This window comes from Coregonus lavaretus, assembly GCF_964263955.1.
Source record: "Coregonus lavaretus genome assembly, chromosome: 10".
NCBI lineage: Eukaryota > Metazoa > Chordata > Actinopteri > Salmoniformes > Salmonidae > Coregonus > Coregonus lavaretus.
The window spans coordinates 14413901-14426854 of NC_139997.1; the positions used below are offsets into that span (position 1 = coordinate 14413901).

The window sequence follows — 12954 nt, forward strand, 5'->3', positions numbered from 1 at the left end:
TGCTTTGCAACGCTTGCAGTTAGCCACTTATTCATTCCAAACCACTCATTGTTGAATTTGCGATTTCCAACTTGTGTAATGTTTATGTCCAATGGCCGATGAGCACCAATACGTTTTATCTGTAATTTCTCTTTATATGACAAGGATTGAAAAGGATTTGCCAGTAGATTGTCGACTTGATTCATGATTGCTAGCTAAGATTTTGAAAGTATGATGTTGGCATGCTCAGTCCAATCAGAGCTACGGTAGATATAACGTGATTTGACGTCATTTTATCGGTGGTCAATGACCTTGAGCCTTCTTGGATGGGCACTTCTAATGTAAATCTATGGCAGCACCCAAGGGGCTTGAATTTTCGAGCTCTCCCTGTAGATTTTGCAGCGACGTAGTGTCCCCATGAGTGACAGAACACTGCGCCAATCACGGCGCAACTTGAGAACGTTACCAACCTCTACGCTCTGTATTTTCCACTGGCTGCCCCACCTCCACAGAAAGCACTGAGCTAGGCTGAAACACCTGCATTTTGGAGCTGCCTTACTCAAGGAAGCAAAGAGTTTGTATGCGGCTTTATTAACCCAACACTTTTTTTTAAACATTGTTTGCAAACTGATATGTGACACGTATTAATGTCAAAATAACATGCAAAACATATATATTTTTTGTGTTTATTTATTTTAGCTAAACAAGTGGGGCTCAAAACTGAATGACGGGTCGCCACTGGTATCATGCGCAATTGGTTCATTTCAGTTGTGCTTGGAAACGAAACATTGTTGCCAACTATTCAAATCGGAGAGTTGCAATCACTAGGCAGCCAACTGCCTATTAGTATGAAACATAGTTGTTATCAATAAGCCATGTATATCAGACATGACACGAGCCACGACCCCACTATAGTTAGAATTACAATAAAAATAAACATAACATTTATTAATATCATCCAGTAGAACTGTAAAAAGAGTGAGATAAACTTTGAGCTTTGGAAACGTGCTTTCATAAATGCATGGTGCGGGCTTCGTTTCACAGGAGCATTGTAAAATAAGCTTTCGCTCAATGAACCAGCCTTAACTCATTTTGTTTATTTACAAATCGAATTTGATTGTCCAACATCAGTTTTTTAATTTCTTCATTTTGTGGTCGCCTAGTGTCCTGTTTCCACTACTGTGCTTTTGAATCGCAACGGGAATGGACAGTGGAGCGGGCCGGCCCGGTCATGGCTAGAAGGGATCTAGTTTTTGTCAAATTAATGTCAAAAGTAAAAACATTTTGCGTTTTAGCTAACCCTAACCCTTTTTCTAACCTTAACCTAATTATCTTAACCTGCTACGTTAATTATCCTAACCTACTGCGTAAGTTCTCCTAACCTGACAACAAAAAGTCAAATCTGACAAAATCTGGATCCCTTCTAGTCATGACCGGCCAGCCCTGGTGCTTGTAGACAGCCATGTTTTGTTATTTATTAGGCCTAATTAAAATGTTAATGTCTAGGCTAAATTAAATTGGAGAGGCCTAGATTGTATTTGAAAACAGCTGTGTTTTGTTATTTATTAATACAAATAGCCTATAGGACAGGTCGTTTGCAAATTATATTATACAAATATGATATTTTGAAGTTGTTTTATTACTGTGGAGACGACTTGTTCTTCTAGGCTAAATGTTTTTTTATATATTTTTTTATTATATTCATTAATGATTTATAGCAGGGATGAAGACGCAACGGGAAATGTTTTGCTTTTCAGTAAAACCTGTCATGTTGGTATAAGAACATCTCTACTTTATTTTATTACAACTTTACAGGCTAATTTCTATTCTGTTAAAATGAATTACAATAATCTAAATGTGATTTTGAGCACCGTGGGTGGACGCCCTAATGTGTTACGCACCCAATGATTATGGATGTCCGGTAAATTTCTCCCCCCTCGGTCACATTGTCCGCTGCCAAATGTTCCTAGTGGAAACCCTGCTGTGTGTGTATCTTTGTGTGTGTGTGTTGATTGGTTCTCATCCTCTCTGCCCCCCAGGGTTGGGTATTGCTAGGAAGATCCAGATCACCGACCTCCCCCAGCTGGTAGCTGCCTTCCACAGCCTGGTGGGTCTGGCTGCAGTGCTCACCTGTGTGGCAGAGTACATGATCGAGTACCCTCACTTTGCTACCGACCCGTCTGCCAACCTCACCAAGATCATCGCCTACCTGGGCACCTTCATCGGAGGGGTCACCTTTAGTGGATCACTGGTGGCTTATGGGAAACTGCAAGGTGAGGAAGGGCGATTGGGCAGATACATTACATTTAAATTCTATGCTATTGGAGAGGTTGAAGCGGGATGGTGTTTTGTTGGGAGCTGCTAGTGAAGATTTAGGCAGGCCTAAGCCAAGCACGCGATGAGTTAAGGTTCCAATTTGACCTAAGTTTCCTGTCAGCAAATGAGGCAGTTAAATTATACTTATATTTCTCATACATATTCAACATCATGGTTCATTGATTTGATTCATTTGTCTATAGATGTTATTATTCATATATATTACACACAGACATTTTACTGAGTTTTTAGGAATTTGCTGCTCTTGGGCACCACATCTTATCCCAGGCAGCTGGGGTTTGATCCAGTACTACTAGTAATAGACCAATAACGGTCTGGGTCCTTCTGGTTGATACCTGAGGGTCTGTAACCCACTCTGCATCCCCCCCCCCCCCCCCTCAGTCCCCTGGCCCGGCTGTGCCACCCAGGCCCCCTTGCTCAAAGCTAGGCCAGGCGGAACCTCTCTGTTTGGCACTAATTAGCCCCTCCGCCCCCAGTCATTTTCCACTTGTTCCCGAAAGCTGGAACGCATTATCCCAGGGAGCATTCCCACTCCACAGTCCCACTGGAACCTGGAAAACCTGCTCTGATAAAATATTAAAAGTGCCCATTTCATGCTATACTTTTGGAAGGCATTCAAAACAAGAAGTGTGCAAGCTTTGTTAATTTGATTGTCAACATGCATTTAGTTTCAAATCAGCGTGAAACAGCCTCAGCTGCACACACATTTTAGTCTCTGAAATCAAAATCTATTTCAAAACGCTAACTTTGTTTCTCTGCTATATTTGTACCTGCCTGCCCAGGGTTGAATCAGTTCTAGGATAAAAAGGCAACTCCCTTTTTAGTCCATACAGTATGTGTCTGAATACTCGTAAACGAAGTCCATAATAAATGAGATGGACAGCACATAGTGAAATCCTGACATGCATTTAGCTCTATATGTCCATGCCTACAGTGTTTTTCCTCCTCCTCTCTCCAGGTGTGCTGAGCTCTGCCCCCCTCCATCTTCCCGGGCGCCATGCTATGAATGCTGGGCTAATGGCCTCCAGTGTGGGCCTGATGATCCCCTACATGCTGGACCCCAGCTACACCACAGGCGTCACCTGCCTGGGCTCTGTGTCCGCACTCTCCGCCGTCATGGTACGACCTACACGCCGTCTCTGCCCTAAGTATAGAAATAGAATGACTGGAATGGACATCCCCCATTCAAATGAATGTTTAAAATCGAGTGTGCAGTGAAATGATTGTGGTCTGAGGGCATTTCCTGTTCTATTAATTCTATATCTATGGCCCGGCTAATATCCACCAACCTGGATTGACCAGTGCTAAAGAAAGGCCTTTGAACTGAACCTTAGAAATGGGATGGAAGTCTTACCTATTTGTGCCATTGGGATCCTGTGCTTTAGCCCATTTAAGGTAGGCTTAGGTTCATTCAGCAATCCTTCAATAAAACATGCTCTCCTCACGAGCCTGCTCAACTGTTGGCCCTGAAGGAGAGTTTTCATTGGAAGCATTACACACAGGATCAATCCATAATATGATGATAGATGGAAGGTTAACTAAGATGATCAGGTTTTGAAGCAGCGCTGAGAGAAGGTGGTTCTGGTTAAAACTGTTGTGAATGTTGGCTGCTCAGGCCTCTGTGTGGTTTGTCAGTAACAAGGACATTTTGATGTTGGATAAATCAGTGGATATTCATTTTTACGTATACAATATCGCATCGCTCTGACTGATATTAAGGTGTAGCTAAACAATCACCTGTGCCTGAGCTCGAAGGTCTTTGAAAGGAAATCTGATACTGTTCAAGTCTTGCCCTCAGTTTGTTTGATGGAGTGGATCATTACATAATGTGAGGTAGCTGGCTCTGGTTAGAGCCGTTCCCTGAGGTAGGTATCTTGGAGAGTAACACTAGGATGATATCATAGAGAGCCCTTGAAATGAAAACTCCTTGTTTCGACAAACGCCTTATGAGTGGACTGAGGCCCACTGCAATCTGATAGGGGTTAAATACACAACATTTCAACTACACAATCAGATTTCTCTATTTGCCATTCAATAGTACAGGGTGTCTGTTTATGCCAAAGTGCTTCAGGAAATTGCTTACATTTATATAGGCCAGGCCTACTACTCACATGTGAAACATGATCTTTGCATACCTTCTTTTGAATGGGCAATATATTGAATTTAGCAACACATTAATGAAATGACGAGTTGATGTCTTGCTTTATTAACCCCACTGCCATAGGGCTTGACTCTGACAGCAGCCATCGGTGGTGCAGACATGCCGGTAGTCATCACGGTGCTCAACAGCTACTCCGGCTGGGCCCTGTGTGCCGAGGGCTTCCTGCTCAACAACAACCTGCTCACCATCGTAGGGGCCCTCATCGGCTCCTCAGGGGCCATTCTCTCCTACATAATGTGTGTGGTAAGTAAGCATCCTCTGTCCGTTAGTCTGTATTTTAGAAGTGTCACACATCCTATAGAATGATTCAAGTATAGAGGCTATCATCCTTCCTTCTGTCTGTATGTAGGAAGTGTCACACATCAGACAGTATGAGGTAAATAGGCAGCATCAGGCCATGACTGTACAGGTAAACCTTGAAGATGCTGAAATATGCAAGAGGCATTTTCTGTGCTTCCACTGTTTTCCACTAGGAGGAACTCTAAGTGTACTTAAATGCCTTCCTGGCTGCATCGACTGCCTGAAGGAAACTGGGTTCATTGAAACTGCAGTTGACTCAAAAGAAATGAGCAGATTTTTATCCTTTCCACCCCCCTTCCCCTCTCCTCTCTCCCACTGGCTAGGCCATGAACCGTTCCCTGGCCAATGTGATCCTGGGTGGGTATGGTACATCATCCACTGGATCAGGCAAGCCCATGGAGATCGTAGGAACACACACGGAGGTCAACGTGGACCAAACTGTCGAAATGATCAAAGACGCTCAAAACATCATCATCACTCCAGGTAGTCAAAACCCAACCCCCCACCCCACACCCCCCCACACACACACAGCATGAACACGGTGATACACAAAAGTATGTGGACACCCCTTTAAATGAGTGGATTCGGCTATTTCAGCCACACCTGTTGCTGACAGGTGTATAAAATCGAGCACACAGCCATGCAATCTCCAAAGACAAACATTGGCAGTAGAATGGCCCATACTGAAGAGCTCCGTGACTTTCAACGTGGCACGGTCATAGGATGCCACCTTTCCAACTAGTCAATTCGTCAAACTTCTGCCCTGCTAGAGCTGCCCCGGTCAACTGTAAGTGCTGTTGTTTTGAAGTGGAAACGTCTAGGGGCAACAACGGCTCAGTCGCGAAGTGGTAGGCCACACAAGCTCACAGAACGGGACCGGCGAGTGCTGAAGCACGTAGCATGTAAAAATTGTCTGTCCTCGGTTGCAACACTCACTACCGAGTTCCAAACTGCCTCTGGAAGCAACGCCAGCACAATAACTGTTCGTCGGGAGCTTTATGAAATGGAAGCAAGTCCCCGCAGCAATTTTCCAACATCTAGTGGAAATCCTTCCCAGAATAGTGGAGGCTGTTATAGCAGCAAAGGGGGGACCAACTTTAATGTCCATGATTTTGGAATGAGATATTTTGACGATGTAGTGTACTTGCACACACCAGGACACTGACAGGGTAGGTTAATGTAAACTAAACCACGTACACAGGGTTCAACTTGCAAACGTTTTTAAGACCTAGAGAGTAAGTGGGTTGTGGCCAAAGGTCTTGTGCAGAAAGTAGAAAACATGTCCTTTGCCATCCACATTTTCAGAAATTACAGAACTTTTTTCTTTGTTTAGCTAACCTCTGTTGACCTTGTTACATCACCAGCTAATTGTCTTATTCCTTGAGCTGGCTACTTGACATCTAGCCCATGGTGTACTAGCTAACTCTATTTGCATTGTTTCCCCTAGTTTTTTTGTTTTGTTGGGTGCAGTGGTGGACAACCTCCCCAAACCCTAATAACAGTGTTTAAAGATGCATAACTCCGCAACGCTTTAGGCTAGAAACAAGCCGTAAAAGTCTGAAATTCAGTCTGAGCTAACACCTTCAAAAGTCAATCAGTTATAAAACAGTTTTGCTTTGAGGTAAAACTTTGATTTGAATGGGAAGTCATATTTTACAATGTAAGACTGTTGCAATCTAGTTATTTCAAAACTGATTTTAGAGGCAAGCAGACCAGGGTTTAAACCAGCAACCCTTGCAGTTATGCAAGCACACCACCTGTGACATTAAGGTCCAGACCTTTTGTCAGAGGCTGCATTGCAGGTTACAATAGCACTGCCAATGACAGTCATTTGGTTGGTCCAAAAAATCTGGCTTTGCATGTGGAAATGTTGTATAATGCACCTTTAACAAAAAATCACCTTCCGGTGTAAACATTTTAAAACACTATGTTTTTAAGTGAGAAAGAGGCATTGCACTGAAGCTGAAAAAGAAAGGAAATTCACATGAGCACCAAAATGCCTACTTCACCCATGCTCTACCAAGGTTTTCCAACACACCGCTTTTGACCTACTACAGTAGCTATGTTGGTCTATTGTACTTCAAACAATGTGTAGGCAGGTTGCTTAGGATTCAAATATATATATAAAAAGTATTTGATCCCCTGCTGATTTTGTACGTTTAAAAGGAGTGCTCCTAATCTCAGTTTGTTACCTGTATAAAAGACACTTGTCCACTGAAGCAATCAATCAATCAGATTCCAAACTCTCCACCATGGCCAAGACCAAAGAGCTCTCCAAGGATGTCAGGGACACGATTGTAGACCTACACAAGGCTGGAATGGGCTACAAGACCATCGCCAAGCAGCTTGGTGAGAAGGTGACAACAGTTGGTGCGATTATTCGCAATTGGAAGAAACACAAAATAACTGTCAATCTCCCTCGGCCTGGGGCTCCATGCAAGATTTCACCTCGTGGAGTTGCAATGATCATGAGAACGGTGAGGAATCAGCCCAGAACTACACGGGAGGATCTTGTCAATGATCTCAAGGCAGCTGGGACCATAGTCACCAAGAAAACAATTGGTAACACACTACGCCGTGAAGGACTGAAATCCTGCAGCGCCCGCAAGGTCCCCCTGCTCAAGAAAGCACATACAGTGGGGAAAAAAAGTATTTAGTCAGCCACCAATTGTGCAAGTTCTCCCACTTAAAAAGATGAGAGAGGCCTGTAATTTTCATCATAGGTACACGTCAACTATGACAGACAAAATGAGATTTTTTTTCTCCAGAAAATCACATTGTAGGATTTTGAATGAATTTATTTGCAAATTATGGTGGAAAATAAGTATTTGGTTAAGCAAGATTTCTGGCTCTCACAGACCTGTAACTTCTTCATTAAGAGGCTCCTCTGTCCTCCACTCGTTACCTGTATTAATGGCACCTGTTTGAACTTGTTATCAGTATAAAAGACACCTGTCCACAACCTCAAACAGTCACACTCCAAACTCCACTATGGCCAAGACCAAAGAGCTGTCAAAGGACACCAGAAACAAAATTGTAGACATGCACCAGGCTGGGAAGACTGAATCTGCAATAGGTAAGCAGCTTGGTTTGAAGAAATCAACTGTGGGAGCAATTATGAGGAAATGGAAGACATACAAGACCACTGATAATCTCCCTCGATCTGGGGCTCCACGCAAGATCTCACCCCGTGGGGTCAAAATGATCACAAGAACGGTGAGCAAAAATCCCAGAACCACACGGGGGGACCTAGTGAATGACTTGCAGAGAGCTGGGACCAAAGTAACAAAGCCTACCATCAGTAACACACTACGCCGCCAGGGACTCAAATCCTGCATTGCCAGACGTGTCCCCCTGCTTAAGCCAGTACATGTCCAGGCCCGTCTGAAGTTTGCTAGAGTGCATTTGGATGATCCAGAAGAGGATTGGGAGAATGTTATATGGTCAGATGAAACCAAAATATAACTTTTTGGTAAAAACTCAACTCGTCGTGTTTGGAGGACAAAGAATGCTGAGTTGCATCCAAAGAACACCATACCTACTGTGAAGCATGGGGGTGGAAACATCATGCTTTGGGGCTGTTTTTCTGCAAAGGGACCAGGACGACTGATCCGTGTAAAGGAAATAATGAATGGGGTCATGTATCATGAGATTTTGAGTGAAAACCTCCTTCCATCAGCAAGAGCATTGAAGATGAAACGTGGCTGGGTCTTTCAGCATGACAATGATCCCAAATACACCGCCCGGGCAACGAAGGAGTGGCTTCGTAAGAAGCATTTCAAGGTCCTGGAGTGGCCTAGCCAGTCTCCAGATCTCAACCCCATAAAAAATCTTTGGAGGGAGTTGAAAGTCTGTGTTGCCCAGCAACAGCCCCAAAACATCACTGCTCTAGAGGAGATCTGCATGGAGGAATGGGCCAAAATACCAGCAACAGTGTGTGAAAACCTTGTGAAGACTTACAGAAAACGTTTGACCTGTGTCATTGCCAACAAAGGGTATATAACAAAGTATTGAGAAACTTTTGTTATTGACCAAATACTTATTTTCCACCATAATTTGATTTTCTGGATTTTTTTCCCTCATTTTATCTGTCATAGTTGACGTGTACCTATGATGAAAATTACAGGCCTCTCTCATCTTTTTAAGTGGGAGAACTTGCACAATTGGTGGCTGACTAAATACTTTTTTCCCACACTGTATACAGGCCCGTCTGAAGTTTGCCAATGAACATCTGAATGATTCAGAGGAGAACTGGGTGAAAGTGTTGTGGTCAGATGAGACCAAAATCGAGCTCTTTGGCATTAACTCAACTCGCCAAGTTTGGAGGAGGAGGAATGCTGCCTATGACCCCAAGAACACCATCCCCACCGTCAAACATGGAGGTGGAAACATTATGCTTTGGGGGGGGGGGGGTTCTGCTAAGGGGACAGGACAACTTCACCGCATTGAAGGGACGATGGATGGGGCCATGTACCGTCAAATCTTGGGTGAGAACCTCCTTCCCTCATCCAGGGCATTGAAAATGGGTCGTGAATGGGTTTTCCAGCATGACAATGACCCAAAACACACGGCCAAGGCAACAAAGGAGTGGCTCAAGAAGAAGCACATTAAGGTCCTGGAGTGGCCTAGCCAGTCTCCAGACGTTAATCCCATAGAAAATCTGTGGAGGGAGCTGAAGGTTCGAGTTGCCAAATGTCAGCCTCAAAACCTTAATGACTTGGAGAAGATCTGCAAAGAGGAGTGGGACAAAATCCCTCCTGAGATGTGTGCAAACCTGGTGGCCAACTACAAGAAACGTCTGACCTCTGTGATTGCCAACAAGGGTTTTGCCACCAAGTACTAAGTCATGTTTTGCAGAGGTGTCAAATACTTCTTTCCCTCATTAAAATGCAAATCAATTTTTAACATTTTTGACATGCGTTTTTCTGGATTTTTTTGTTGTTATTCTGTCTCTCACTGTTCAAATAAACCTACCATTAAAATTATAGACTGATCATGTCTTTGTCAGTGGGCAAACGTACAAAATCAGCAGGGGATCAAATACTTTTCCCCTTCACTGTATGTGTGTGTGTATGTATATATATATATATATATATATATATATATATATATATATATATATATATATATATATATATATATATATATATATACACTACCGTTCAAAAGTTTGGGGTCACTTAGAATTTCCTTGTTTTCGAAAGAAAATACATTATTTTGTCCATTAAAATAACATCAAATTTATCAGAAATACAGTGTAGACATTGTTAATGTTGTAAATGGCTATTGTAGCTGGAAATGGCTGATTGTTATTAAAAATGGAATATCTACATAGGCGTACAGAGGCCTATTATCAGCAACCATCAGTCCTGTGTTTCAATGGCACGTTGTGTTTGCTAATCCAAGTTGATCATTTTAAAAGGCTAATTGATCATTAGAAAACCCTTTTGCAATTATGTTAGCACAGCTGAAAACTGTTGTGCTGATTTAAAGAATCAATAAAACTGGCCTTCTTGAGACTAGTTGAGTATCTGGAGCATCAGCAATTGTGGGTTCGATTACAGGCTCAAAATAACTTTCTTCTGAAACTCGTCAGTCTATTCTTCTGAGAAATGAAGGCTATTCCATGCGAGAAATTGCCAAGAAACTGAAGATCTCGTACAAAGCTGTGTACTACTCCCTTCACAGAACAGCGCAAACTGGCTCTAACCAGAATAGAAAGAGGAGTGGGAGGCCCCGGTGCACAACTGAGCAAGAAGACGAATACATTAGTGTTTAGTTTGAGAAACAGACACCTCACAGGTCCTCAACTGGCAGCTTCATTAAATAGTACCCGCAAAACACCAGTCTCAACGTCAACAGTGAAGAGGCGACTCCGGGATGCTGACCTTCTAGGCAGAGTTGCAAAGAAAAAACCATATCTCAGACTGCCCATCTTAATCTTTTCTTTTTATTGGCCAGTCTGAGATATGGCTTTTTCTTTGCAACTCTGCCTAGAAGGTCAGCATCCCGGAGTCGCCTCTTCACTGTTGACGTTGAGACTGCTTGCTTTCGTATAATAAATACAAAAATATTGAAAAGGTAGTGGAATGGGATTGGTGTGTGTGTGTGTGTGTGTGTGTGTGTGTGAAGAATCTAAAACTTTAACGTGTATGCAATACAAATTACATTATTGCAGGAGCACATCTAAGAATATGAATTGGGCTGTTTGTGAAAGTTTGAATCCTAAGCAACCTGTCTACACATTGTTTGAAGTACACTATATCAACAAAGCCACTGTAGTAGGTCAAAGCTGTGTGCTGGAAAACCTTGGTAGAGCATGGGTGAAGTAGGCATTGTGGTGCTCGTGAATTTCCTTTCTTTTTCGGCTTCAGACCAATGCCTACTTCTCACTTAATATGCAGAACTCACTCTGCCATTTTCTGGTTGCTAAAATTATAATAGTTAGCCTAATTTCAGTTTATGTAACAAAAAAATGTATAGTGTAGAGAATCATTGTACCATCTAAACCGCTGTGAAATATATTTTCAATATCCAAAAATATTGTATTTACAGCTGTTTGAAGCTGGTGTACAAAACCAAGATTTAAAGACGCAAAAACTAAACTTAAGAATGGGAAGCATAGAAATAGTGCACATATTTATTTAATTGGGCAAGTCAGTTAAGAACAAATTCTTATTTACAATGATTGCCTACCCCGGCCAAACCCTCCCCTAACCCGGACGACGCTGGGCCAATTGTGCACCGCCTTATGGGACTCCTGATCACGGCCGGTTGTGATACAGCCCGGGATCGAACCCGGGTCTGTTGTGACGCCTCTAGCACTGCGATGCAGTGCCTTAGACTGCTGCGCCACTCAGGATCCCGCTGTGCCACTCAGAATAAAGAGAGAGGGAGAAAATATAAAAACGTGGCCGCTCCAGAGTAAACAAGCGTGTTGGGCCAAGCACAACAGAGATGGCTCCTTCATTTAAAACACACCACCCCTGGCCTTCCAGCCGTCCAGCAGGGCTCAACCCTAGGGTGTCCTGACCCAGACATTAGACGGTTAGACCCTATCTCTCTAACATGGATCTAAACCATGGGCCTCTGTAGACAGTGGGAGAGAGTTAGGATGTATCTATTGTGGAGGATGTTCTGAATCCTCAGAAAGTACACAGTGGTCTGACTACTGCAAACCCAGACTTTCTTTTGTATCCAAACATTATTTTCAAGCATCTTCTCCTAATTTAACCAATTTACCTGGTGTTTATGTGTCAGCTAGTCCTGCCAGACTGAAAGGCGATCCTCAGTTTCTGAGGCCTGGTGTTATGGTGCACTGTTCCACTGTTGCTCACTGTGTTGTGGTCTGTCAGTGGGTCCCAGGTTCTCTATCTGACTCCAGTGCACTACACTACACCAGGCCGAGCTGGAACTGGAGCAGGCTTGTTTTCTTGTTCACATTTCCTATAATTGGACCAGTCGCAGTCACTTTTCTTGATTGACATCTGTGGAAACGTTTAAGGCTTTTTTTTTTTATAAACACAGGTCTTGTCTGGACGGGCTTGTTTTCATTAGGAGAGCCTTGTGTTTTTAGTCTGCATTATTTATATATTTTTTAATTAAGGAGCGAGAGTGGACCGTAGACATGTTCAGTGCAACATGCTGTGTTTAAAGCTGAGTATTTGACGGCTGTTGTGACAGGCCCATCAAACATTGTAAACAGCAATTGAGGCTTTATATTGTCCATTTGCTCTGAATTATTGTTTCTCTTTTGGATGGTGCTAATTTCAGTGAGAGGTTTCTGAACTCTGCACGGGCCATATGACAGATGAGTGTTGATGGTCCGTATCGTGTTTGACAGGCCTAGGTTAGCTTTGGAATGGTGAAGACCAGTGAGTAAAGACTTACTTGGTAAGTTAGAAATGTCCTGTCGACCACACATACTGGAGCAATTAATGTGCTCTTACAGCTTATAATGTACACATTTTGGCAATATACAGTATCTTCAGAAAGTATTCACACCCCTTGACTTTTTCCACATTTTGTTGTGTTACAGCCTGAATTTAAAATTGGCCTACACACAATACCTCAATGTCAAAGTGGAATATTTTTTTTAGAAATTTTTACAAATTAAATAAAAAGGAAAATCTAAAGTGTCTTGAGACAATAAGTATTCAACACCTTTGTTATGGCAA

At 42.8% G+C, this 12954-nt stretch overlaps 1 protein-coding gene across 1 annotated transcript in view; it reads left to right on the plus strand.

Annotated features, from left to right (window-relative positions):
• The window catches only part of LOC311136700 (NAD(P) transhydrogenase, mitochondrial-like), a 57765-nt gene that overhangs the window by 35552 nt on the left and 9259 nt on the right, over window positions 1–12954 (plus strand). Inside the window, exons 14-17 of the mRNA XM_084170938.1 lie at window positions 2019–2252; window positions 3275–3435; window positions 4541–4720; window positions 5101–5260. Of these exons, the coding sequence (XP_084027064.1) occupies window positions 2019–2252; window positions 3275–3435; window positions 4541–4720; window positions 5101–5260 (735 nt within the window). The remainder of the gene's footprint in view (window positions 1–2018; window positions 2253–3274; window positions 3436–4540; window positions 4721–5100; window positions 5261–12954) is intronic.